Source organism: Protomyctophum parallelum (assembly GCF_964188405.1).
Source record: "Protomyctophum parallelum genome assembly, chromosome: 19".
Classification (NCBI taxonomy): domain Eukaryota; kingdom Metazoa; phylum Chordata; class Actinopteri; order Myctophiformes; family Myctophidae; genus Protomyctophum; species Protomyctophum parallelum.
The window spans coordinates 11,026,877-11,054,091 of NC_139717.1; the positions used below are offsets into that span (position 1 = coordinate 11,026,877).

A 27,215-nucleotide genomic window follows, 5' to 3' on the forward strand; every position below is an offset into this window, starting at 1 on the left:
TGCGTGTGTGTACTAAGGTAAAAAACAAGCAGCGCAGTAAAGTACACTACAGTTCACAGAACCTCTCCAGCACAACAACAACACCATGGCCTGGACCAGGTACCAGCTGGGCCTGGCCTTGCTTATGCTCACAACGGGCTCCCTCAACACCTTGTCTGCGAAGTAAGTCTCCCGTCCATTGGTAAAACATACCAGTTATTAAAGTTAGTGTTATTACGAGGTTATTACGGTACAGTGTGTTAGTATTCCATCCACTAAACATTCACAACTCTGTCATTGTATGCAGGCTTCTTAGAGATAGCACTATGTATGTAGGATACTACTATAGCCATGCTATTATTCACGTGAAATCAGCTTTTACAGGTTGCTTTTATAAAGTGTAGTTTAAGAGTTCAGCATCGAGACCGGGTTCCCTGGTTAGCACGTTTAGCTAATGGATAACAATGAGATTGTCCTCATGCATCAACATCCTCCAATCTGCTGAGACAAAGACAAAGAATGTGCTAAAATCGGAACTAAAAATCAAAGCGCTTGTACCCAATCGTCGTGTCGTGTGTTCAATTTAGTAGGCTACTTATCTGTTATTTCACGATTTAAATCAATTCATGTTTATCAGGATTACGATTACGGTGTACTAAATGTATTTACGATGTATTAAACTAAACCATACCGATTAAAATAGCTTTAAATAATGGACCATAGTCTAATAACTGTACAATGGTTTGTCAAAAATAAATCTAGATTAGAAGACCAATTCAGGGTTCATTTCGGGTCCAAACCAAATCCTATGCTGTAGTGTGTGTGTGTGTGTGTGTGTGTGTGTGTGTGTGTGTGTGTGTGTGTGTGTGTGTGTGTGTGTGTGTGTGTGTGTGTGCGTGTGAGAGAGAGAGAGGGATGTCCTCGTGTAACTTAAATTTGGGTTATGACATGCCAGTGAGAGGTATAGGGAGAGGTAGAGCAATGTATATGTCAGCAAAAACTCTGGCAGTCACGCTTACTTCTGTAATAAGCTGTGATATAGACTATAGTTCTCCATGTTGAGTCATCACCACCATGCTGAATGCATGGGTCTGGGTCTGGTTGCGCTTCTGCTTGAGTCTCTGCTTTAGTATGCATTTTTTCTGTATAGTACAGAACACTGTAGTATGGTGCAATAGATTTATTTTAAGAAGAAAGGCCTAATACACTTTTTTGGAGGGTTTTGCTAGTAGAATGTGTGGTGTTGTGGTGCTTGCACAGACAGTACTATAATATACAGTGGTAGCGAAAACACAGGTAACGTTTCACTGACTTTCACTTTGAAAAAGAAAACTAAAACCAGTAGTCACCTGAAACCGACCGTTTCACTCACTACTTTGAGGAGAGGTTTCAAGCCGGCTCTGTTACGACATAGCCTCACTGGCCATGCCTTTCGGTTTCATTGTGTGTGTGTGTGTGTGTGTGTGTGTGTGTGTGTGTCTGACCTTGCAAATTGATTGTACCAAGTTACAACGCACAGCATAATGTGTGAGTTGGAACTTGGTAAAATCAACAATATTACTATCTTGTCGGGTGGAAACCTTGTATGTCCAAACTACTTTTCAGGAAATGGAATAAATAACCTGTGTTCCAATTAGAGATTTCTTTCGTTCCTGATCCGATCCCGATAGATACCACAATTTCTGCATTAGCCGATACTGATACTGAATACTGATACCAGTGTTGTGATCTCGTGTTGTGTGCCATAGTGTCAAACCCTTATCCTCGGTGGTTAGACTGGCGTATTGGCCGATATACCGATATGACCCGATCTGACAAATAAGGGCCGATACCGATACTTTTCCGATACCGATACAGTATCGGGACATCTCTAGTTCCAATGGATCCAATGTAGTTATTATTTAGTCATAAGCTCGCATTATACTCTTCATTGGTTCAATATGTATAAAACCCACAGAAAAATCAGAGACCTGCAGTAGGCTATATAATAAGTTTGCAACGCCTTGTGAGCTTTTGGATTGGCTGTTTAGTACTTTTGTGTGACACTGTAGTGTGATGAAGTAGGTCATTCATTTACGATCAAACATAAACAAAAAGTTGAAATATGGGGAAACAAGGTTTTTCTGCCCGACAGCTTTGTCTGATCCAACAACATAACAAAAACAACACAGATGAACTTAAGACCTAGATTATTTGGATCAATCGACCAAACTCTCCAATCTGGTCTGTAGAGCAGTGGTTTTCAAAGTGGGCTCTGTCTGGAGACCTCCACAGGGGTCACCCCCCCCACCCATGGAGACCTCCACAGGGGTCACCCCCCCACCCATGGAGACCTCCACAGGGGTCATCCCCACACACACCCCCATCCACTTACATTCAATTCACTTGAAATAATTACGATACAATAATAACAACAAGTATTGACTATTCTAACATTTTGTTTCGATAATCTATTTCTCGCGTATGTATGACATTTAGAGCAGTGCAGTGTTCTATGCCTAAACCTAACCTTATTGCTAAACGTAGCCTCAGTAAAACTATGCCTAAACCTAACCTTATTCCTAAACGTAGCCTCAGTAAAACTATGCCTAAACCTAACCTTATTCCTAAACGTAGCCTCAGTAAAACTATGCCTAAACCTAACCTTATTCCTAAACGTAGCCTCAGTAAAACTATGCCTAAACCTAACCTTATTCCTAAACGTAGCCTCGGTAAAACTATGCCTAAACCTAACCTTATTCCTAAACGTAGCCTCAGTAAAACTATGTCTACCTATAACCTTATTCCTAAATGTAACCTCAGTAAAACTTGGTAAAATCAACAATATTACTGTCACTTGTCGGGTGGAAACCTTGTATGTCCAAACTACTTTTCAGGAAGTGGAATAAATATCCTGTGTTCCAGAGACTGCTTTGACGTAGATACATTTGAAAAGGCCTAGTCTAGAGTATTGCTGAATGTGTCAGGAAAGTGTCAAAGTGCTGTGTCGTCACTTTTTTTCTTGACTTGTCGGGTGACTCAGACAGAAGACTCACATGCCAGTCATGCTTTTCCCCCCTCCAACCGGTCTGCCTATAAAAGTCAATAGATATGTATTATGTACTGTAGCAGACATTGATTAACCTGTGCTACAGTACCGCTGACTGTATATTCTTCTACCATAGGAGGTAAATCATGGTGTAAACCCCTGTAAATAACGTTTTCATCAAAGGCACCCCTGAATTTAATTCTGTACTACACAGAAGAAATAGAACGACCCCAGTCCCTGGTGGTTAGGCCTTTCTATACGAATATTATAGAAAGTAGAAAACAATCAATTTACAAAAAGGACATGAAGGCATGAAGCTCTAATCTACACAAGCAATGTACAAAAGCAATAACATTCCCAAATTAAAATTACGGTCATGAAAGCAGCGATGCCAACATTTTAAAATGATGTAACATCTTAGTGTTCACACCTCTGGCCCGACTTCAACCAGACTTCAAAACTGTCCACACTAAGGTTAGCTACTGTATTATGACATGCTCTTATCCAAACGATGTATTCTTATTCGTCTGATAGATGGGCCGACATGTTCAGCGCTGAGGGTTGCAACGGCGAAAAGGAGCATTTATTCACTCACCCGTTTGTACAGGTAAGGTAACATCAGCACCACCACTGAGAACCAATATTATAGAAGAAAGCACCGGAGCAGCTCTGACAGTTGAAACCTTTTCTTTAATGTAGCAGCTCAGGTGTGATGTAATAACATCAAAACGTTGATTATTGTATGTAAATCGATTATTGTTCATAAACAAATTAGATATCGTCTCTGTTGGGTGGAAGCCTCAAAACACATCGCTTCACGCCACATTCCGAACATCTGCTACTTTAGATTATTTTGTGTGACGCTGTATATATGTGTGTTTGTGTATATGTATACATTTCTTTCAATTAACTGTGGCACCCCTGCTGGCAGGCGGTGGGCATGTTCATGGGCGAGTTCAGCTGTCTGGCGGTGTTCTACCTCCTGCTGTGCCATGACAGACGCTCCCCAGAGCCCAAGATGAACCCTGGCCAGAGCTTCAACATCCTCCTCTTCCTTCCCCCTGCGCTGTGTGACATGACTGGAACCTCCCTCATGTATGTTGGTAAGTGAATTATGCCGCCTCTCTCTCTCTCTCTCTGACAATATGTTTAAAAGCATATTCCATAAGACATAAAAGCATTAAGGCTCACAATCTGTGATTTCTAAAACATTGTCATTTTACATATCGTGTCAATTGTTTAGGAAACAGCGGTATAGTGTGGGACAAATTAATAGGACGTGGCCATACGCATGCATTCTTTCAGTGGTCGAGCTTGTGTTTTGTCTGAATCCATGCGTTCTCTCCATGCTAGCCCTCAACATGACGAGCGCCTCCAGCTTCCAGATGCTGCGCGGGGCGGTGGTCATCTTCACCGGCCTGCTGTCCGTGGCCTTCCTGGGTCGCCGCCTGCAGCCCAGCCAGTGGCTCGGCATCCTCTGCACCACGCTGGGCCTGGTGCTGGTGGGCGTGGCTGACTTCTTCAGCGGCCACACCGACGACGACACGCACAAACTCAGCGACGTCATCACCGGTAACTAGGCAGTGTGTGTGTGTGTGTGTGTGTGTGTGTGTGCGTTGTGGGTTCACGTGTGGGAAAGCCATATTGGATACTGTGACTGTCATTCCACACAGATCTCTATTGGTCTATTGGTTCTCAAACAAAAACCTGCCTATGAAGCCCAAATTGATATATATTTGGCCGCGGACCGTGATCTGAAAAGGATTTGTGTTACATTTTCAAAAGTTTTCCAAAAGAACTTTGTCAAACATAGAAATGGATACAGTGGTTAAAATGATTGTGATGCTAGATTGATTGATGATAGATAGACATCTTCACGTCCATTGGACACCCACATTGAATATGTATTTGGCCCCCACCTGAAAATATTTTGTACCAGATAGGTGTATAAAACGTTTAAAGATTCTTTAAAAAAATGTTAAATGTTATTTCTGTGCCCGCTGTTCCATCTCAGGTTTCTTTAGTGATGTGTAGAGAGTAGGACATCCTTGGTAGGATGGAAAATTGATTGATAGGATATCTTATTGAGAGTTTAAACCTACAGACAAGCCAATCCCTTGTTGGACAAGGTTAAATGGTATGCCGTAACATGGTGATTCAATCACGATATTCACAAATTCGTCTCCATTTTCATTTACAGTAGAAGTACCATATGTAAACGGCTTCCATCTGCCCGTTGAGCCATAGCTGCCTGCTTTAAACAGCACAGACCAGTGCAACCTGCACTGGACATGGGCTGAAGTTCTGGCACTGCATTGCTATTTGTTGTTGTTTCCATCATGTTCAACTGCCGTGTTTCTGTCACCCCCTGTAGGAGACCTTCTGATCATCATGGCTCAGGTTATAGTGGCTGTGCAGATGGTCCTGGAGGAGAAGTTTGTCGGCAAACATGACATCCATCCGCTAAGGGCCGTGGGAAGTGAAGGTACAGCAAAACAAACAAAACATCCCCTGCGTTCACATCTAGGCTGCGTTCATATTTTGTTCAAACTGCAGGCAAAGATCATATCGTCACTGTCGTGTAGAAACCTCTTATTTCCATCTTCTAACTTTGTGTTTCTTTTTCTTCGTAAATTAACGCCTAGATCATGTTCATACTACAGTCAGGGTCACACAAAAGCACGAGGCCTTTTTTTATTTCTATGCTGGAAAGTGGAAACCCATAATAAAGAACATTTGTTTTGATACTTTCGGGGGCTTTTTTATGCCTTTGTTGATAGGTAGACAGTAGTGTGACAGGGAATTGAGAGAGAGATGGGGGGGGCAGCAAAGGTCGTCAGGATCTGGACTCGAACCCACAACACGCTGTCAGGCTAGCCTAGGTGCCCCGACCGGACCTAGGACCGGAGTATTTCTTTAATACTCCGGTCCTAGGTGCCCGGACCGGACCCAGGACCGGAGTATTTCTTTAAAATACTAACCTTATCCACTTAAATCCTTCTTTGTCCTTCTTGCCCAGCGTGCTGGGCAAGACCTACACTGTAGAGTGCATTGCTGGAATGGATTTTGGCAAAGTACCCCTCAAGGAAATTAATTTGACGCTTTACAAATCTGTCTACATTCTCTGTGTATGAAACAAGTGTTGGTAAAAAATAAAGATTGTATACATCTGACGGATGTTCCGGCCCAACACTTCCGGCTATGCGCTCTTAGGTTGTGACCTAAGGCAGATGAGTTAGGCTGAGACAGATGAGTAAGGCTGGGACAGACAGGTCTATACTTGGTACGCATCCATTCCCACTTCTACGACAAATAAAATATCAGAACTAGATCTGATATTTTTGGTTCAGACTTAGCTCATGCTGTTAGTGGCTTAGAGAAGTAGGATGAGCTACATTTCTTCAGAGATGCCTACATTACAACCAGCCAGACAGCCAAAACTCAGATGTGCAAAGTTCAAGTAGAAGACCCCACAGTATTGTGCTTGTTATCTTCTTTCAATATTACGTTTGTCTTTTAGAAAGCAGCCTCGTTGGTGAGCGGATAGGGTAGCATATATGTATGTATTTGTATATCTGTTTGTATCTGTGTACTGCATGTTTTGTGTATTTGTGTACAGTATGCTTTTCTGTATTTTGTTTTTTATGGGTCCCTCTTGTAAATGAGATGCTGCATCTCAAGGGGCTGTCCCTTCAATACAAATCTGTATATAATAGGGTATTATTCTAATTAGCGGCCTATAATACGACGTAATGCACTGTGGTGAATATGCCAGCCTTGGAAAAGGGCTAAGTGATCATGTGCCTGAAAACATTGTTCACCCCTGCCCTAAATACTTTGATTGATGTTACTAAGCATAAACGGTGGTCACCTCAGCACACCTGGATGTGTTTACTCTCCAAACAAGCTCATGCCAACTCTCCCACACTGGTCGCTAAAGACATAATCATGATTCATTAATTTGTTCGTTCATTCATTCAGACCAGGCAGACCAGCAGTAAAAGCATTCGGAGGAATTAATACAAAGAATGTGTCCCCCTCTAGTGACCATGCAGGCATGCATGAACACAAACTGTCAAATAAGAGAACATCCTTCCTCCCTGACAAATATCCAAATCCATGAATTACAATATCCATGCTAGATGTACACAAACTTGCTCCAGCAAAGAAAAACAACACAGCTGTGATTAATTCCATCAGATTACTGAGCAGGGGAGGGAGCAGGAGAATCACCTCAGTTTGTTTGGCAGTAAAATGAGTATGAGAGTTACCGTGTCTTATCAACAAGGAACTTCTTGTTGAGAAGAAAGTTCTGACTTTGGATGGATTTCTTTTCGAGCATGCTTAAGTTTCTCTGGATAAGAGCGTCTGCAAAATGCCTACATTGCAAAGTTAATCCAAATATAATGCTCTTCCCTGCGTCCTCTCCCAGGTTTCTTCGGCTTCTTCATCCTGTCGCTGCTCCTCATCCCCATGTACTTCATCCCGGCCGGCGGCTTCGGAACCAACCCACGGCAGGTGCTGGAGGACGCGCTGGACGCCTTCTGCCAGATCGGCCACAAGCCGCTCATCCTGCTGGCGCTGCTGGGCAACACTGTGAGCATCGCCTTCTTCAACTTCGCCGGCCTCAGCGTCACCAAGGAGATGAGCGCCACCACGCGCATGGTGCTGGACTCGCTGCGCACGCTGGTCATCTGGGCGGTGAGCCTGGCGCTGGGCTGGGAGACGTTCCACGGCCTGCAGGTGCTGGGCTTCGTGGTTCTGCTGACGGGCACGGCGCTCTACAATGGACTGCACCGCCCCCTGCTGGCCCGCTGCTTTCCGGCGTTCCGGGAGGAGGACGGCAACGTGGCGGAGCGCGACAGACTGCTGGACGAGGGCCGGGTGCAGGCCGACGGCCAGAGCTAACCGTTGTTGGTTCTCAAAACCTTTTTTTTATTTTTACCAAGGGGACTCCACAGTTTGATGGGCGTTAGGCCAGTAATTCACAGCCTGGGGTCCGTGCCCTTATTGGGGCTGGGGCCTTCCTTGTCTGTTTTAAACATGTTGCACAAAGATCACAACTTCCTTTCATCCACTTTGAACGTGGAATGCCCTATGTTGGGCAGTCAAATTCTATTGTATGCAGTAGTCGAAAATATTTTAAATATCGCAAAAATAGCTGATCTAATAACTCACCAAGTTGTGAGCGTGTAGATCAGTTATTTTCGCAATTAATTGTATGAGAAGTAGTGAGTGTGTGTGTGTGTGTGTGTGTGTGTGTGTGTGTGTGCGTGCGTGCATGTTTTTGTTTGTTTGTGGGGGGGGGGGGGGGGGTCCAGCTTTTGTCAGATTTAAGAAGGCGGGCTCTAAGGAACAATATGTGGAAGCACTGCATTAAGCCACAGATGAGACCCCCATTCGACTCAATAATGTTATTTTTTATCTCTGGGACCCTCATTTAACTCACTCTGAGAGTGTTCAAATGGTTCTAATCTATTCTACTACATGCGACAGCGTCGTGGAATTCTATTGTCCTTTAACCACTTAAACCGATTGAGCGGAGTGTTATTGTGGGAATTAATTCAAGCTTTCACTGACAATACCCGATCGACAAGTCGATCTGCTATTTCCTGCGGAGGCTTTCACCACAATGCAGATGCTGGGGTTGAAGTGGTTAAATGTCACAGATGACCACAGGTGACAGGATCTCTTTGGAATGGTTTTGTTCACGATAAACTGACACTGGGAGAGTGCAATGTTTTTACCGTTGTTAAGAACTGACTAATGGGGAGGCTTAATTGAATTCATAGAACAATCCTTTTATCTGCAGTATAAGCCATCCAGATTTTAGGATCTTGGGGCTGTTTGCTGATGATATTTCCTGCTCACCATAGACAACAGAATAGAGAGTTTTATTAAAAATGACTGCCAAAAAGGAAAATATATGTAAAAAGAACAAAAACATATCATCTCACGTACTTGATTTTAATATCTAATGTGACCTGGTCAAATGGTATAATAATTTGTATATCTTATTGTCTGGTTTTAGTCATTTTTAAATGTTGCTAATTGTATTCTTTTGCAAAATTGTTCGATGCTGTACATCTCAAAGAACTGCGGTTTTGTTTCTATTTGGTTAAAGACAATTATCAAAGCTACATTCTGTACATACAAAAATATCATTTGTATACATTTTCCTCTAGACTCACTGACAATTGTTGGTTAATACAGTATATGCACGTATGTATAACACAATAAGCCATGTATTATGTATGTATCACTTCAACCCTGGCAAGTGAACATTTTCAAATAGGAGATCTACAGTACAAGCTCATATGTCAACTATTTAAACCTTTCCAAAACTCTGAACATTTCCCTGAATCTTGGGGGTGGTTAAAGCAACAGCTAGTAATTTGAACATATTTCACAGGCTTTTGCTGGTACCACTGTAATTACCATGCACTATTAGGTAACTTAGAAATGACTGCAAGACAAAAGGGAAATCTACTGTGATTGGAATTTCGTGTTTGTTATGCTGACCTCTCGACTTTTCATTTCTACTCCATCAGTGTCGTTTGCCAACAAGAAGCGATTAGTTCAAGTTAACTTGAACAGTGATTTTCAAGTTCAAGTTAACTTTGGACAACACTTCTTTTCGCCAAGTGACACTGTTGTGCAAGGGAATATAAACTATGTAAGCCTTATACCATAGATAGAGCAGCGATTCTCAACCAGTGGTTTGGGGCCCTCTGGTGGTCCGTGAAGATAAATCATTTGCAAAACAGAAAACATACTATGTTATCCATTGATCCAAACCAGCCCAGAACACAATCGATTGACTGATCGTTAAAATTAACACGCTCTGAAGAACACACACTAAAGTGGTAAAAAGGGTGGGCCGTATACACTTCTCCAGAGAAGGTTGGGAACCGCTGCAGTAGACAATGCTGACTGCTGTGTGCCATGATCGAGCTGCGTTTGAATGGATGCATTGGATGTAATGATTCATGTTCTGAAGAGATTTTATAGAAATACATTTCTTAAAGAATCCAAACTGTCTGTCACAGTGTTTTTCATCATCTAGAACAAACAGATCGGCCATGAATGTATTTGTTTCTGCTTTTGCCTGCCACAATAATCGAAAATAGCACAAACTTACACATGTTCACAAAATAAATGCCTTAAAGTTATCTTTTAGCAATTAACACTATGGCTATGGTTGCCATTAGCTTCAGGATTAATGTAACTATTCAAGTATTCTGTTTAATTGGTGATGTAGCCTATGCATCAATTAGGCTATGGCGCATGCAATACATTATACAGTAGCCAGGCCTATGTATGATTTTATTTAACTTGTGTGTACTACGTTCCAGACACTCAAAGCCTTACTTAGTAACCCCCACTAGATGTCACTGTTTCACTAGAATCTGACCATGACCCACATTATGGATGTGTAGTAACTGAAAGGATAACCTTTCCACATGAAGCAACTGGACACTTGGTAGCTAGGAGTAACCTTATATTTATACTCTAAGGGAGTAATGTGTTAAAGAATATTTTGGCAGTAAAATGGCAGGCATTAATAACTGCGATTGGGACGATTTCAAAATAAGGTCTATTAGGCTACACATAGGCGTATGAAATGAATACATGATACATCTGGTGGAACTTGAATTTGATAGGCCAAAATGTTAAGCTATTTAAATGAAACATTTCAAACAGTTAAATTGCCGGCTCGAGGCTATGTTGCCAAGTAGGCTATAGGCCTACTCTTTTACTTGTGATATGAACTTTATATATGAAGGTCTGTTTAATATCCACAGAATAGGCCTACTTCACATTCATTAACAGACCTACAGTAGGCTAGGGCTAGGCTACAACCTTTATAAGTTTTAAAATGGATTTGACATAGGGCCTACAAGCATGATCAAGGCCCATGTTTGGGCTTTGTGCCTCTTGTTCTCTGCAGAAGACGAATCGCAGTTCCCATGCTCATTAATTCCACCTGTGTTAATACAGCGTTTAATTGATTAATTGGTCCAAACAGTCATGTTCTGCTTTAGCTCAGTGCTGAAATGTTGCTCTAAACATTGGCAACGTTAATAATCTGCAAACGTTGGCCTGTAGAGTGTAGACTAATGCATTAACAGATCTCTTGGGCTACAACGGAGTTTAGTAAGTTAATACATTTTTAAAATATGAAACGGTTTATATTGGCGGAGGTTCTCAAAATTATTTTATGGCAAATAGTAAACTATACAATCTTGACCTGAGGAAATGTGGAACAAATAACACAAATCTTGTGGCTACATATGTTGGGGGTCCTTTATTTTATATAGCCAGCCTATTAATATCGGTTACTCCAACATTTAGAAAAATAATATAATCACCTTGTAACAGAAAGGTCCTCAAGTCACTTATTTTGCACATGTATTTGTAACCATGATTGATTTAATTGCACAGCATATTGGCACTTCAGTAGCTTGAACAGTGTATTTTGTCATGATTTTATTGTTGAATTCATTGTTGTTTCCGGTTTAGCTGATATTGCCAATGAGTTCCAGGAGAGTAATCAATCAATGATGGGCTGCAGGTGCAATGTTGTGGGTGATACATGCACTGTTTGAGAAGTGCATAGCAGAGCAGCAGAGGGGGGTTAAGGTGAGCTTTTGGGATTGCTTATTTATGTTGTGTGAAGGAATTGGGCTATGATATAACTTATGTATAGTTTACAGACTTATATTTGTATGGCCTAACATAATTTATTTATAAATATGTATGTATTTTATTGTTTGTTCAAACATCCCTGTAGAATGGTACAGTCCAGATTCAATCAGTTCAGCTGAGCATAAAAGACTGCCAGTGTACTGAGGTTTGGGCTGTATGTCAGGTGTTGTGCTTTGTATGTGTTGACTAAATACACCATCAGGCCAAAGGCCTCTGTACTGAATTCCAACCGCAAACACAGTTATTCTTACACACCTGCACAGAATTTCTTGACAGAAAGTAGCTCATAAGTCATAACATGTCTATTATGGTGGATTTTTCTTAAACAAAAACATTGCTGATAGAGGATAATTCAAGCTTTCCGTACAGCTGCAATGTTGGTGATACGATCAGATAAGACTTTTCTGCACAAATAATAGTGTTGCATATTGCGGCTACTAATTGCGTTGTAGGCCTACTAATGACAGGTCAATTTGGTTACATTTGTTCACTCAGAAATCAGAATGTACCTGTTTATTGTCATTCAGTGCAGCTCTTTATGGCTTTCTGGTAATATTGTCTGCTCATTTTGTGACAGTGACAGTCCACTTGTGTTGTGTGTACATATGACAGTAACAACAAACGAGGACTAAAAGGGTTTTAAATGTTTATTTATTGACACTGGGGAAGTTACATTATTTGTCCCCTAGCTGTCTCTCCTCTGCAGTGCTGGTGGATTACCAGTTGATTTGGGAAGGTGCCAAGCGTTGTAGAGGAGGAGGGGTGTTCATGTTCATATTTGTATCATATTTTGTCTTTTACAATTTGTGAATGAATTGGGCCTGTAAAATATAGTGGAATCAGTTTGGTAATTACTTTTATGATTAAAGGGATATTTCACTTAAAAAAAAAACTTTTGGTCATTTTATCGACTACTCAGGTTTATGTGAACACCCCGGACAGTTTTTTGCTCGATTCATTATTTAATATTTAGATATGTGATTTTCATTTTAATTTTTGCTGCCCTGCTCCGCTTCCTATACAATTAAAAACCCATTGTAACTTAAAACTCAATTTGAATCATGATCGATTCATCGAAAACACTTGTCGTTGTTTCTGTTGACTGATATTGTCCTTCTAATATGTGAGGTGCCCACTGCCTACTATAAGACAACTAGCTCCATTCTAACTGCATTTTACTGTGGGAGTGGTGGGAAAAATGAAGAACAGGGGGATCTATGAAACAATTCAAGGCCAACATGTATGTTGGGACAGGATTAGCTGATTCATGGTATAGGCCTACATGTGGTATTCCTTCAGCTCTCACTGGACCGGTTCGCCGTCGACTGTACGCTTGCATGAGGATCAGCATCTCCAATACTGAGCCCATGGTTCTCAGCAGAAAACCGATGGATTGTGCAGTTCAAGTAGGGATTGAAACATTACCCCTGCAGGTGAAGGAGTTTCAGTATAACCTGGTTAGGATGCCTCTCAAGCGTCTCCCTATAGCGAGGTCCTCGACGCACGTCCCGCTCGAAGGAGTCCCGAGGGTTTATATCACCAATGCCGGAAACGCCTTGGGATCCCCCAGAATGAAGTCTTGAGCTTTTTGGTGGAGCTGTTGCCCCTGAGACCCGACTATGGATAAGCGGTTGAAGATGGATGGCTACATGTATTTTGGTCTGGATTTCTCCTTTAACCTTTAGCCTGGGCGGCTAGTGTATAGTGGTCCGGGCATCATAGGCTGCTAAGCCAGCCTGACGAGCGATCCCGACGACCTTTGCCGTGTGTCACCCCCATCTCTCTCCCCCCATTTCCTCTACACTATCCAATAAAGGCAGAAAAAGCCCAAAAATATATCTTTAACAAAAATAAAGTACTGTGTGTGACTGTGACCCGGACCTATAACTGAGCCCTAGCTGGTCCAACCCGGCCTGACTAATGGTATACATTTAAAGCCCAACGTAGGGTCAGGTTTGGGTAGAATTTGAAAACTCTATCACAGAGTAAAAGGGAAACGCCAGTCAGCACCATCGTTATAATAAATACACAGACAAAACAGAATTATTACTATTGTTATTATTATCATAGAGACCCCGGCCCGGCCCTACTAATTTAGCATAGGCTACATTTTAGGTCCAGCCCGAAAACGTCGGAGTTGACGTTGACCTTCAAATTACCCAAAACATACTTCTGAACAGCATATACGGTAACAGTATTGTGGATGGTTGGCTGCGGGTCTGCGGTAGTAAAGCATTATATTAACCCCTTCAGCCAATCAGCGTAACAATAAAGTAATCAGCTCATTTGTTAATTGCGTGCATGGTCTTCTTTGTCTCAAGTTCAGTGTTCAGTGTTTCTATGGCTTATTGTGCATATTGCATAGCTTTTTTTCTTTATTGCTTTATACTTTTATGGCTTGGCCCTGTCTTATCACTGCTTGCAACTATATTTTATAATTCTTTGCATATCTATTTATGTATGCATTTTTTCATTTATAGTTTTTTCCCCCTCCATAGTCATGATGGCAGCATGCTGGAGAAGAACCAGTAGGCCTAATGGTTTGTTATTATGACCTCCTGTGTTTCCATTAGTCTCGTCCTCCTATTTAGCTCTGCAGCGACCCAGTGTGATTTAAGCCTGTGTACATTGATGCACACACTGGCTCTTCACCGCACACTTTAATCTGTGCAGGGGTGGTTTCAATGTAAACACAGCTCTCTCTCTCTCTCTCTCTCTCTCTCTCTCTCTCTCTCTCTCTCTCTCTCTCTCTCTCTCTCTCTCTCTCTCTCTCTCTCTCTCTCTCTCTCTCTCTCTGAGAGACGCTGTCATATTTAAAAGCTTCCATTAAAGGCGTCCCCATGAGTGTTTAAATGGGAGTGGAGGCCGAGGTGAGTATGATTAGTCTACAACCACTCTAATGCCCATTTAATGACCACTTTAATGTCTTTATGCATGGACTGCAGGACCCCCACCCCGCCCCCCGAGAGCACCCAACTCCAAAATACTATGACCACAAAAGGGAAAGGACTATGGGATTAATTTATGCAGCTATATATTTTTATTTTAGCTATTTGACTTTAGCCTGGCGAATATAAAGTGGCCCTATAGTGTCGCGTCGATCCCCTCTGTAGTCTGTATAGGCTACACTTCGTGACAGGAGTCCTTCAGTGGTCATTGGTCTACAAATCAAATAATAATCATCGTTGAACAATTTTGAATATTTTTGAAACTTTGTATGGGGTCCCTGGCTGGCACGACATATTTTCAGATGGGAGTCCTTGACATGCAAATGTTTGAGAGCCTGTATTATAACAAGTGGTTTAAGCAAAACCATTGACGCCCTTAAAATCAGCACATTATTGAAATACTATAGTGACGAGACAGATTTACAGTCATCTGCAGCAGGGCGGAGGCTCCTCCGACACGTCCAACAAATCACTCAGAAGAAGATTGTTTTGCTAGACAACCATGAACCACCCGAGTAATAACTAAGATTAAGTGCATGGGACGGAGCCTGACGGATGCCTGAATGGTTCTCTGGATGGTGATAGACGGACAGAAGAGAAGAGGGGAGAGAGGAAAAATCCATATTTTCCCATGATCAGCAAGGGATGGTGATATTTAAGATGTTATGTTTCCTGAATCCGCGATGGTCTGTGTCTCCGCCGGCCGTATATGGCAGCAGACATCTCCACATCAACGTTGCCCGATGTAAACGGAGGAGAGAAAATTATTATGCAGTTGAGACGGCAGTCAGTCGACCATCGTCGTATAGGGTTTTTGCTCATTGAACAACATCTATTTTGTTCATTGCAACGTCGTGCTTAAACCGTTCTATTGTTGTTCTTATAGGCATAGGGCCCTAGGCTAAATCAATAAATAATTTGCCTATAATTCGTCACTGGGGGGAGCTGCTTGAACGGTGAATGCGGCCTGCACGCGCGATTCTGATATGCCTTATATACACCGGTATTCTATGTTCAGTTTGCAAGTTCACCCTGCACAAGAAATGTATAGGCTACAGATAATGTGCAATGGTGCAATGTTGATAACATCGCAGAGGATAATATAGCAACGTACAGAAGTGAACGGGGAGGAAATAAAGTAGGCTATACGGATTGTGCTTGTGGGGTATCTAGTGTCATATGCAATTTTGCAGTGCGCCAACCCTATATGGTGAGATCTGGTTGATTAGACCCATGCATGTTGTTATCATGCCCAAAACATAATAGATCAACAAAATATAGTTAACACAGAAAAGTAGTTAACACAAAGTTTTCATAATCGTGTGTGTGTGTGTGTGTGTGTGTGTGTGTGTGTGTGTGTGTGTGTGTGTGTGTGTGTGTGTGTGTGTGTGTGTGTGTGTGTGTGTGTGTGTGTGTGTGTGTGTGTGTGTGTGTGTGTGTGTGTGTGTGTGTGTGTGTGTGTGTGTGTGAGAAAGAATGGTTAATTTTACATAACGTGGAGGTATTTGTGGGTCACTCACATCAATTGGATAATGTTGTTGTGGTGTGACTGTGGACTTGGTCTCTCTCTCTCACACACACACACACACACTCTCGCTCTCTCTCAGTTCGCTGTGTCCCTCAGTGCTGTGCAGATGGCACAGGGCCATAACAGAAGGGTTGTGTACAATGGCCCAGGTCCCGTTAAATCTGTGAAAGTTCCTTCCCGAGGCAAACATTGCCAGAAATAGTAATCTTGGCTTCGGTCCGGCCTCGCTCTTGCTGTTCGACAGAGGGGAGCAATAATTCTCGGTTTAATAATGGAAATCATTTAATTCTGTCCGACTTCTTGATCCAAGAAGCTTCCAGGGAGAGGCGTTCATTCAAGCGCTCCCCAGACCTGATAAGACTTCCTGCAAAATACACATAGGCAAGTAATCAGGCTCTCACACAATAAGAGCTGCGGGTCCAATGTATACAGTAGCCTACTGTGTGCAGTGTAAATACTCACGTAAAATACTCAAGTATTCAAAAGTAGGCTACAAATTACGAGGTGCATTTTCCTTTGTGTTGAAATGTAGAACATTTCCCCCAAAATATAAATATAAATAAAATTAGAAATGATTTGAGTGAAAATATTAAAACAAATTAAGCTTGTAGATCTGCTATTTTCATGGGCTATTGAAATGTGCTAAAAAGTCGTTCATTCAAGTTGCAGTTCCAAAGAGTCCCTTTCTTTAGAAATTAGTCAAAATAGTTACAATATTGGAAATTAATATTTACAAAATATTTTATTATTATTATTAATAATAAACTCCCCAAATGTACTAAGAATATACTCAAGTAGCTGCTATATACTTTATACTGTCCAACACTGCATAAGACTTCCTGCAAAATACACAGCAAGCAATCAGGCTCCGACTAACAATAGAGCATGCATGGTGCATTGTGTACAGCAAGTACTCTGCGTGTATAGTGCTTCTGCTTTGTTTTCACTTTAATAACCAACAGTACACTGTGTGCACTGTTTATGTGACTCATGCACAGTTTGACATTTCGTTTTCAACACGTCTTGTTTGAGCTCTGATTAGCGTCAGCACCAAACCGAACCACAATGTGTTACTGATCTCATAAACAAAGTTGGACTATAGCTAATATGCAAACATTTTATTATTATGCAAATCATTAGTGTTCATATAAAACCTGAACGTGTACATTTTTATTGGTTCTTAAAGTGGGGTCCTTGGGGGAGGGGGATTCCAGCAAAACGTGTTAATGCATACACAAATCATTTGAACCATTATCCATATATGGGTTGGCTATTCAACCTCGCGCAGCTGCTAATTTTGAACATTTAAGGAACAAATCTTGAACGTGTAAAGAATTCTTGCGCTGCATGTTAAATTCCCAACGGGAAAATGGCTGCAACATTTATTTCTGGTTTAAATCTTGATTGAACTTTTTTTTTTCAATCATAAGAAACTATTAGGCCTTTTACAAGATGGGGAATTGTGTTGAGAAATGTTCTATACATAAAGTGATGCTCCGTGTTCATTGTTAACGGTAAAGATTATCTTTATATGGTAAAGACTGTAAAGATCATGGGTCTATTTGGGCCCATGCAACACGTTACATTGAGTTTGAATGATTTGAGCCTCCGCCCTCCTGTGTTATATAATAGATATCCAAAGTAAACCAATCACAGACTATATTGTGATTTGTGACCATTGTCAAATGTAGTTTTAACAGTTACATTAATACCATATAAAGCTATTTTCTGATGTGATCGATTTACCGGCCATATTCCAGTGTATAACATGTCACAGATTATGGTCTCAGGACCTTTTGTGTCCTCAAGGAACTGCGTGGAGTCTTAAACGGAATGCTTTAATAATCACCGCATTAAATCCTGTTTGTGTTCACTGAACTGTTCAGATGCAGGCCCGCTATAGGCTATGTTCAGAATAATTTATTTCAGGCACTTACTTCCTTCAACTGCGCAAACCATTAGTGCCTTTTAATGTAGCAAATAAAACTATCAATATTGCGGCAAACTTGCAAACAAAATGTATTTAAGATTTATTTCCCCCCTATATGTTTCCACACAACATGTGTAGGCTTATTATAAATCTGTTATGGTAAAGGTTGCTTTTATATAATACGTTCATACTCACAGAAAGCTATACAGACATGCAAGTCATATAGGCTGTAGTGATTCAGCACAGTTAAATAAATATTCAATACATTGTGTCATGCATTGTCCGCTTATAGATCTGCTATTTATTTTTCTTCTGTTGCTATTTTGTCATACAAGTCATATAGGCTATCCTCCTCTCTGACAAGTGGAAACCTATGTCCAAAACGGCTCTACAAGGCAAGCTCGAATATAAGCTTGTGTATCTGCTATAGTGCTTTTGTGTGACGTATAGGATCAAGTAGGCCTATATGGCGTTAATTTACGAATAAAAAAACCCCACAACTAGTTAGCATATGGAGATAAGAGGTTTCTGCCCGACAGCAACGATAGTGGTTAAGTGGCTAAAGTTCTTCCCACTAAAAGCTCATCATGCACCTGAAATAACTGAAGCCCACCCCTCCCCCCTATTGCGCGGCCTGCATCCTCTTCCCTGGATTGTTTTGACTGCATGATCGAGGGCAAACGTTATATCTCCTTTCTAATTTTAACCCGGAAAAGTGTCACTCGAAAACAGTGCGATGGGGAGGCTAGTCAGGGTCATAGACCCTTCCGGCTGCTATATGAATCAACACTAATGAACACAGGGCTTCACAGGCCATTGTTTGGGACAAAAAGGACCATCGTCGTCGAGGACAATAATAATCGCACGCGCGTATACACGCACGGACGCAAGCAGACACGGCGCTGAACTTGGGTCTTAAATATCTTAATTGCTTATTGTAAATATGAAAGTTATCATGCGAAATATGATATCCATGCAGTAAAGCCTATACTGGCCTATATGCTGCAAATTCGAGTACATTGGCCTAATCGAGACAAAATGTATATACAGGCTATTGACTATTAAAGTATAGTAATAATAACGGCGGGCGCCGGCGGCCAATACATATAGTTATTTAATTTTAAACTTTCTAAAGGTTAAAATCTATCGTTATAGTTGGATCATATAACGTGTGAAACTCGAGGGGCCTACGGATGAAGTATATCGCCATTCGCCTCTGAAGTTAATTGTGTTTTGGTTTTGAAGGGGAATAGATTTCCTTTGTTTATTATGAGCACAGGGACGGATTTGCGTCACCGTGCAACTTGCAGCTCGAGATAAAGTAGCACAAATATTGAACAAGGGAAGTTCTAACAGTCATTATGAAGTTTCCCCCCTCTGCTCCGGAAGAAATAAGGATTTCTGCTGTATCCTAAAATACTAAAACGGCTTCTATTTCGGGACAAATCTAGCAGGCATATCCGCTCATTTAACACGAATCACGGCCCATCAAAAACAGGATGGCCTGAAGCTAATAGAAACTACTGACTCCCGCACTCATTTTATTGTGGCCTATTGGACTTATAGTGGTATTTCAATTCAAGCTGTAATCCATTCTATATTCTAATCTATATTGGGTGGGTGGTTCAATGTTTTTTAATGCTATATTTTACAATCGAACATTCAAATATAAATTGATCTCGTGGATTGGGTTTGATATTATTAATTCATTATTAAAGACACCTGTAGGGCAGGCTATACCATGATGAATAGTATAATGTAACACTATAGACTCTACGATGAGGACAACAGACTATCTGTCATTTTGAATAAATAGATTGGAATATATGATAATGTATACTAGCTGTCTGACGCAGTGAAATGTTAATTTATCCATCTGTAACTGTAAAAGTATAGACTATATGGTCTCTATTTTCGCGTTCTATTTTGCATTGATATGCCTATCAGAGTTAAAGTAACATGCTCAATTACGGTTACAGTATTATTAATGGTCGTAAAAGGCCGTGCAGAATGTAAGTGGGGACTGATGATGGTAATAATGCATGGTGGTGGTGGTGTGTCACCGTGTGTGTGTGTGTGTGTGTGTGTGTGTGTGTGTGTGTGTGTGTGTGTGTGTGTGTGTGTGTGTGTGTGTGTGTGTGTGTGTTTGTGCGTGCGTGCGTGCGTGCGTGCGTGCGTGCGTGTTTGTGCGTGCGTGCGTGCGTGCGTGCGTGCGTGCGTGCGTGCGTGCGTGTGTGTGTGTGTGTGTGTGTGTGTGTGTTTGTGCGTGCGTGCGTGCGTGCGTGCGTGCGTGTGTGTGTGTGTGTGTGTGTGTGTGTGTGTGTGTGTGTGTGTGTGTGTGTGTGTGTGTGTGTGTGTGTGTGTGTGTGTGTGTGTGTGTGTGTGCGCGCGCTAAACTATTAAAGAGATCTATCAATCGTCCGGGGATCAAACGTGTCACGCTCAGTGACATCTGTGTGATGTGAGCAAATACAAAAACATCCATTGGCTAAGGAAGCGACCAATCCGTGGCCAGAGACGGAAACTTCAGAGTCCAACTAACTACTAGGCTAAAAGTTTTCAGAGTTGAGGAGAACGCTTTTGGCACTTCCACTGTACAGGACGGCTCGTCTGTTATAGTCTCAATTCGCAATTAAAGACCCTGCATTTTTCGACCATACATGACGCGTTCTGTCGCCATATTATTACCACCGTGGTTTTGTTGCTGAAAAACTGCGAGGCGACCACCACACGTAGCGCGGGACTCGAGGATGTACACAGCCGGACTGAACCCGTTTTACGCGTCCAACTTCAGCCTCTGGTCGGCGTACTGCGCGGGCGGCTTCGCCGTGGACACGATGAAGAAGCCGTCGTTTTGCATCGCGGACATCTTGCAACAGCAGGCCGGCGGGGACGCGGAGAACGCGCCGGGCTCCTCGGCGGCGGCGCTCGTCGCGGCGCACATGGGACACCACCGCGTCCAGGGGGCGCACCCCAACGGCGGCTCCCCGCTGCGCCCGTCCCCGGTCGCCGCGGAGCCGTCGGTGTTCGGGGCGAGGGCTCCGTACCACCACCACCACCACCATGCACACCACCACAGACACGGACTACACATAACCAGGACTTTTAACAACTCTCAGCAGCAAGCGCCCCCGCTCACGTCGAGCAAAGACCTCAAATTCGGAATTGATCGGATTTTATCGACAGACTTTGACCCCAAAGCCAAAGAAACGTCGTCTTTGAGAGGTGAGCGTTTTGTGCAAGTTTACAGCTGCTGCTGCTGCTGCTGCTGCTGCTGACACCGGCCATGCGACGCAACAGAGAATGAGATGTGTGCTTACACAGAGCCCCAAATTGACTTTATTTAGGCGTTTCATATGATCCTGCATGTCCGAGAGACGCAGTGAGACAGTATGTTTTGGTTTTAAATGAAATTGTCTTAATGGCATAATGAAAAATAGGTTCATATATTGATATTGGAATAAGAATATAACCATAATTATTTTCGCATTGTAATTATTCAAAGTGAATTTAAATATTGAATGTAGGCTAGGCCTATACTTCTCATTTGGCTGGGGGCCCCTTAATGACCCCTTAATGACCCCTGGGACCCCCAGACTGCAATCCACGCACTATATTGCAAAGCATCATATTTTGGCGTGTTTCTTTCTTGTGCCTGTATCCATAACCACACGCAGCAACATGAAAGTTGACCCTGGCATTCTATAGATTCTTCAGGCTAGGTTTATAGGCGTTTAATAAATGCATCAAAACGTGAAAATTAAGTTCCCAATAGCCCACTTTAGAGAATATGATTCGCGTATAGTATAGAAGAACATATAAGGCAATAACAAATATAGGTTGTTTTGCTTGTTCTTGTCGGCAAGCATCACCGTCGCACTATAGGAGCTGCCTTTAATAATACATTAGGCTTGCCTTGTGTGCCAAAAGCTTTCCACTGACTTAGCCCACATGTCTCTCGCCCCTGTTGTTACACAGATCTCACATCCATTGTTAGCTCGAACCGTCAGTCAGGGATGCACCTGAGCGTTCAGCCACCAATGAGCCAGTACTTCTCGTCCATAGACGCCGGGATGAGTGACGCGGCGTCGGCCATGATGAGTTCACTAGCCCACGGCAGGCACACAGGCCCGCATCCGTTTCAGGACACCTTCCCAGGTAGTCTCTCACACCGTATATATAGGACTGAATGCAGGGCTCTCTCTCTCTGTTTCTCTGTCTGCTCGTTTAGCGGCTGACACCTGCAGTTGTAAATGACCGTTACTCTGGCCGTTAAAAAGCCGCTCCTCGGATTACACCTTTTGAATTGCATTCACACCGCACCCCTCCTCCTGCTCTCTTTACGCGCAGGTCCATATGCCGTCCTCACCAAAGACACCATGCCGCAGACGTACAAGCGGAAGAGGTCGTGGTCCAGGGCGGTGTTCTCCAACCTGCAGCGGAAGGGCCTGGAGAAGAGGTTCGAGATCCAGAAGTACGTCACCAAGCCGGACAGGAAGCAGCTGGCGGCGATGCTCGGTCTCACGGACGCGCAGGTATGGACTGGAGACCCCTGTTGATCATAATTATTGCGTTATTGCCATTGCATATAGCCTATTTTTTGTGTCTTTGAATTGGATTCGAATTGGTTTTCAATAAAGTAGGACGCACAATAAAAATCTATTTGTATTCGGTCTCAAACGTAGGCTATAGCCTAATAACTGAAAGTGTTTTTTTTTGTTGTGGTTTAAGTTTGTGCGTTCTTTTTGCAGGTCAAAGTTTGGTTCCAGAACCGACGCATGAAATGGAGACACTCCAAGGAGGCGCAGGCCCAGAAAGACAAGGAGAAGGACCAGCCAGAGGACAGCAGCAGTAGCAACAACAACAACAACAATAACAACAATAACAACAATAACAACAAGTCTCCGACCGGACCGCTCGAAGACCCATCAGACCCCATGAAAGAACCGGGCGAGTCGGAGGAGTGCGAGAGCGACGCCTGCAGCGAGTCCGATGAGTTCGACGACGCGGCCACGGAGGACAAAATAAGCGACGTGGACATCTGCGTGGACCACCACAACAAGACCAGCGTCATCATGACCGGCACTGCCCCGCCCCCCGCTGTGAGTAACACGGAGGATGTTACAGACACGACGGTGCTGCTGATGGCCCCGTCATCATCATCATCACCACAGATAGTCATCTAATGACTGCTAATTAGAGCTGTTAATTGACTGGTGAAAGGTCTCTGATCGGACTATATTGACTGTTATAACTGTTGTTAATTGACTGTTAAACGGTCTCCAATCGGACTATATTGACTGTTAATTATAACTGAAGCCAGTGTCTCTTTTAAGCTCAAGAACAATAGTTAATTATATTGTATTATCTTGGTTGGAAAAAGTGGACACTGCGTTGAAAAACCAACGCGCCCATGCATGCGGGGAGTTCAGAGTGACTGAGCCTGATGAAGGCCTCGTTCGTTCTGATCGATCAATTTGGCCTATATAGCAAATCACTCCTTTCTTGTCGCAAGACAAGAGCTTTTATATGTGCATGATCAATGTTTCCCCAGGAAAATGGAAATATGCGGTTTGTGGAGTTTATTAGGCTATGAACCACTTTGTGCCACGTTGTGAGATCTCAGAACATCACGCAGTGTTCATGTATTATTTTGTCTGGATTGAGAGTTGTACATTATTTTGTTAATAATAATTTGCACTGAAAATATTGTAAATAAAATGTTTCTTACTTTGGAAATTGGATCACAGCTTAACTCAAATGGTTTATTATTATTATTACTATTAGCCCATAAAACATATAGGCCTATATTTAGTTTGTTAATCCGGTTTAGCTGGATTTGATTTTGGTATATAACTTCTTAGACTTCTTCTATCAACGTTTTGGAAATTACATTTCAGATTTAGATGTAGGCTTACTAATAGGCTATTAAGAATGATTATGAATAGGCGGGCCGCATGTGCATATAGTGGCCCATATAGTCTCAAATGTAGAAAAATTAAAACTGCGCAAACCAATGCATTAATTTACGTGCATAAATGACATAAATAAATAATCCATAAAGGAATACAGAATTGACGGAGAGCTGCAGCCGCATGCATTTAATCATATATAGCTGTAAAGGTTCACGGCTAAATAAATCCGAGTATAGGCCTATATTAGTTTAACTCATTTGGATCTAGTTTGCAACCAAATGATAACTCAGCGTGTATACAAATGTAACCATCATATATAGTGAAATTGACACGTGATAATAGGCCTACGTTCCAAATGCATGCATGAACCGCCGATGTGCAACAGTGCAACTTGAATTCCCAATTTGGCTGTGTGGTCTAATGTGCTTTGGGGACATTTTCAAGTTCACAGCAGTATAGGCCTAATTTAACAAAATTCGCCTATAGGTTATTTCGCAACCCGCGGCTGCATGACGAAGTTGGCTATATCGTTAGGGAACCATAAGCCTTTGATAAATGACAATAATACAGCTTTCTTTCCATAAGCACATAGAGTTCACCGCCTTTCTCATTAGAATGGTATTAGGCCTATAATGGAGCGCATGGGGGAGAAGTGGGATTTATAGTTTGTATACATTACGTGGCTCCAGATATCAGCAAGGACACGAATAAGTATATTATTGTATATGAATATATCCAGACACAGAGAACAACGTGCTGTCGTGCTCCATGTATGGACGTCTCGTGCTGCTGCTTCCTTCATCCAATGGACTCACATTTAGGCTGCGTGCATGCGCTCTGTTCTGTCTGTCTGTCTGACTGTCTACTGCTAAATGGCTTTTATTTCATCATAAATGTTTAAAACATATAGGCATACACTTTACATATATAGCTAAGGCCTATATCTTAACACTTCATTAACAACACCCCCCCCCCATATATTGTAACCCCCCAGAGGACAAATAATGAAAGTGATTGATTGATTGGTTGAATACTTTATTAGGAATGGGGGCGAAAGCACAGTTTTGGTCACAAGGGCTGCTATAAGAAGATGTAAAGTATTAGAAAGCCTATGGCTTTCCATTGATGGTCCTTATATAAGTAGGCCTACTCAATTAATCAAAAAAAAATTGCGCCGCCCGGGAATCGAACCCGGGTCGCAAGAATGGGAATCTTGCATGATACCACTACACCAGCGGCGCAGATGTTAATGCTATCGTCGTATTTGATAACATCTATTAATGTAAATGACTGACTTGCTTTGAATATTACGCATTTACTCAAGATTGCATTTTTAACACCTTGTCCGCAGTTTATCACGATTCAATTAAAGTCATGTTTAATTACATGATGTCATCAACCGTCCACCCATACCAACACATATTACTAACACATACGTCTGTGAGACTGAATTGCATTGGAAAACATCCTCATAAATCATGACTCATTTAACTCATGAGAGTGCATGTCTCTCAGGGTAGATTAAAGGTGCAGTAAATTGTGTTGGATCAATTTTCTAATAGTGATCATAGGCCTATATAGTTTTGTCTCTCCAGTTCTTTAGTAAACAGGTCGGGATGCCAATGTCATCCAATCAGGAGAGAGAACTCACAGGATGCGGAAGTGATGAAACAAAAGAGACTAACATAGAATACTATAAAATTGACGCTGAAAAATAGGTCCTCTCTCCTGATTGCATGGATGAAATTGGCACCCACCTGAAGATGTATTTTCTGTTTATTAAAGAGATGGAGATATGGTGAGACCCCTGCTATATTATACCTCAATATCTTAAAAGGTTATGTTTTAACCATAACATAATAACAGTACCTTTACATATATTTCACTGTGTGTGACTTCTTGACATATATTTTACCAAGCCAATGAACCATTTATTCATATATTAAAAAAAGAAAACATAACTTACTCCATGTGATTTAGGGTCTATGCAGAGTGTGTCAACATTCACATAAGTTACGATAGCATCATGGTAGGTGTAGTAATTTTGCCAAAGTGTTAAAATCTCCCACATGTGAACATTTTCTTTCAGCTCTCTAAAGCCCAGAACATTATTAACTGTATGACTGATTATGAAATTATGAATATCCAAACCGAGATGTCAGTCGAGAGCCAGGTTTCTGGCTATGCAATTCATCATGGCTCAACACACATGCATAATGGGGGAGTTTTAATGGCTTCTTAAGAAATTGTATATTTGGACTAAACTTTCCATGTAGAATCATTATGCCAGTAAAGTATACTACACATGAGTGGAATTATTAAATATGCATGCAGAGAGTGTCAAAAGATTTGCAGCTGAAACAATAAGATGAGTGGAATTGTAATATGTTCGGTGGCTCACGTCCACAAAAATAATTTACAGTTAAATTTTAATATTGTGATTGCAGTCAAGCTACACTCATATAGCCTATAATGCTGTCTATAAAACATACATTTCGCAGGGTGTTATATCATCATTCTTTCGCTACTATTTTCAATTTGTGACACACTGGTTTTGAAATGTATTTGCTTGGTTTAATATGCAGGCGATGTCTGTTTATGTTTGTGTTTGATTTAAGGACTTTTACAAATATTTATACTTTATAGCTCACACTGAAAATCCTGAGCATTGAATAGGAGTGTAAAGATTGACCCTTTAGGCCCAGTGGAGTGTATAGGGCTCTTCACATCAAGCACTAACTACAACGATAAGATAACTAGAAACTATCATCTCTGTCAAGTGGAAACCATACATGTCTAAAACTGTTTTTCAAATTCAAAAGCATCGGAAGTAGAAGATCTACAAGCTCAAAACGCAACGCATTCATGCCGCATTTGGAGCTCTGAGCTTGTCTACTACTTTTGTATGATGCTTTAGTATGATCAAGTACTGTATGGACATACATTTGCGGGAAAACACAAATAGTTGGATATGGAGATAAGAGGTTTCCGCCTGACAACAATGATACACTGTTCACCATCGTGGTGTGAACTCTGCTATGCACTTTTTAAAACAACGTATTTATAGTTAAAGTTATAGTCATCATGCTTCATGTGTGAACGGCCCCCTTAACTCTGAGAATGTACAGATGCAGTCAAATTGACCCGTTAACATTTGCACATTCCCAGAGTTAAATGA

The 27,215-nt window shown here is 41.8% G+C and overlaps 2 protein-coding genes across 3 annotated transcripts; both read left to right on the forward strand.

Annotated features, from left to right (window-relative positions):
- Positions 1–13: 13 nt before the first annotated feature.
- On the forward strand, positions 14–10,001 carry slc35f6 (solute carrier family 35 member F6). Its single transcript, XM_083790119.1, has 6 exons — positions 14–162; positions 3,542–3,614; positions 3,939–4,110; positions 4,361–4,579; positions 5,382–5,492; positions 7,440–10,001. The coding sequence occupies exons 1-6, from the start codon at positions 86–88 to the stop codon at positions 7,913–7,915; spliced, it is 1,128 nt and encodes a 375-aa protein (XP_083646245.1). The 5' UTR covers positions 14–85; the 3' UTR covers positions 7,916–10,001.
- A 10,696-nt stretch (positions 10,002–20,697) lies between these two features.
- On the forward strand, positions 20,698–23,861 carry hlx1 (H2.0-like homeo box 1). 2 transcript variants are annotated; one of them, XM_083789828.1, is made up of 4 exons: positions 20,698–21,347; positions 22,101–22,280; positions 22,473–22,657; positions 22,874–23,861. In XM_083789828.1, the coding sequence occupies exons 1-4, from the start codon at positions 20,873–20,875 to the stop codon at positions 23,306–23,308; spliced, it is 1,275 nt and encodes a 424-aa protein (XP_083645954.1). In that variant the 5' UTR covers positions 20,698–20,872; the 3' UTR covers positions 23,309–23,861. The 2 variants fall into 2 exon arrangements, with proteins under 2 accessions (XP_083645954.1, XP_083645955.1); XM_083789829.1 differs by lacking the exon at positions 22,101–22,280.
- The last annotated feature ends 3,354 nt before the right edge of the window (positions 23,862–27,215 follow it).

Excerpts from the sequence above, each read along its gene's own strand:
- slc35f6 (XM_083790119.1), top strand. The coding sequence starts at position 86 with ATGGCCTGGACCAGGTACCAGCTGGGCCTGGCCTTGCTTATGCTCACA. Across the intron at positions 3,615-3,938 it reads TCACTCACCCGTTTGTACAG|GCGGTGGGCATGTTCATGGG; the intron begins GTAAGGTAACAT and ends CCCTGCTGGCAG. Across the intron at positions 4,580-5,381 it reads ACTCAGCGACGTCATCACCG|GAGACCTTCTGATCATCATG; the intron begins GTAACTAGGCAG and ends CACCCCCTGTAG.
- hlx1 (XM_083789828.1), top strand. The coding sequence starts at position 20,873 with ATGTACACAGCCGGACTGAACCCGTTTTACGCGTCCAACTTCAGCCTC. Across the intron at positions 21,348-22,100 it reads AGAAACGTCGTCTTTGAGAG|ATCTCACATCCATTGTTAGC; the intron begins GTGAGCGTTTTG and ends GTTGTTACACAG. Across the intron at positions 22,281-22,472 it reads GTTTCAGGACACCTTCCCAG|GTCCATATGCCGTCCTCACC; the intron begins GTAGTCTCTCAC and ends CTTTACGCGCAG.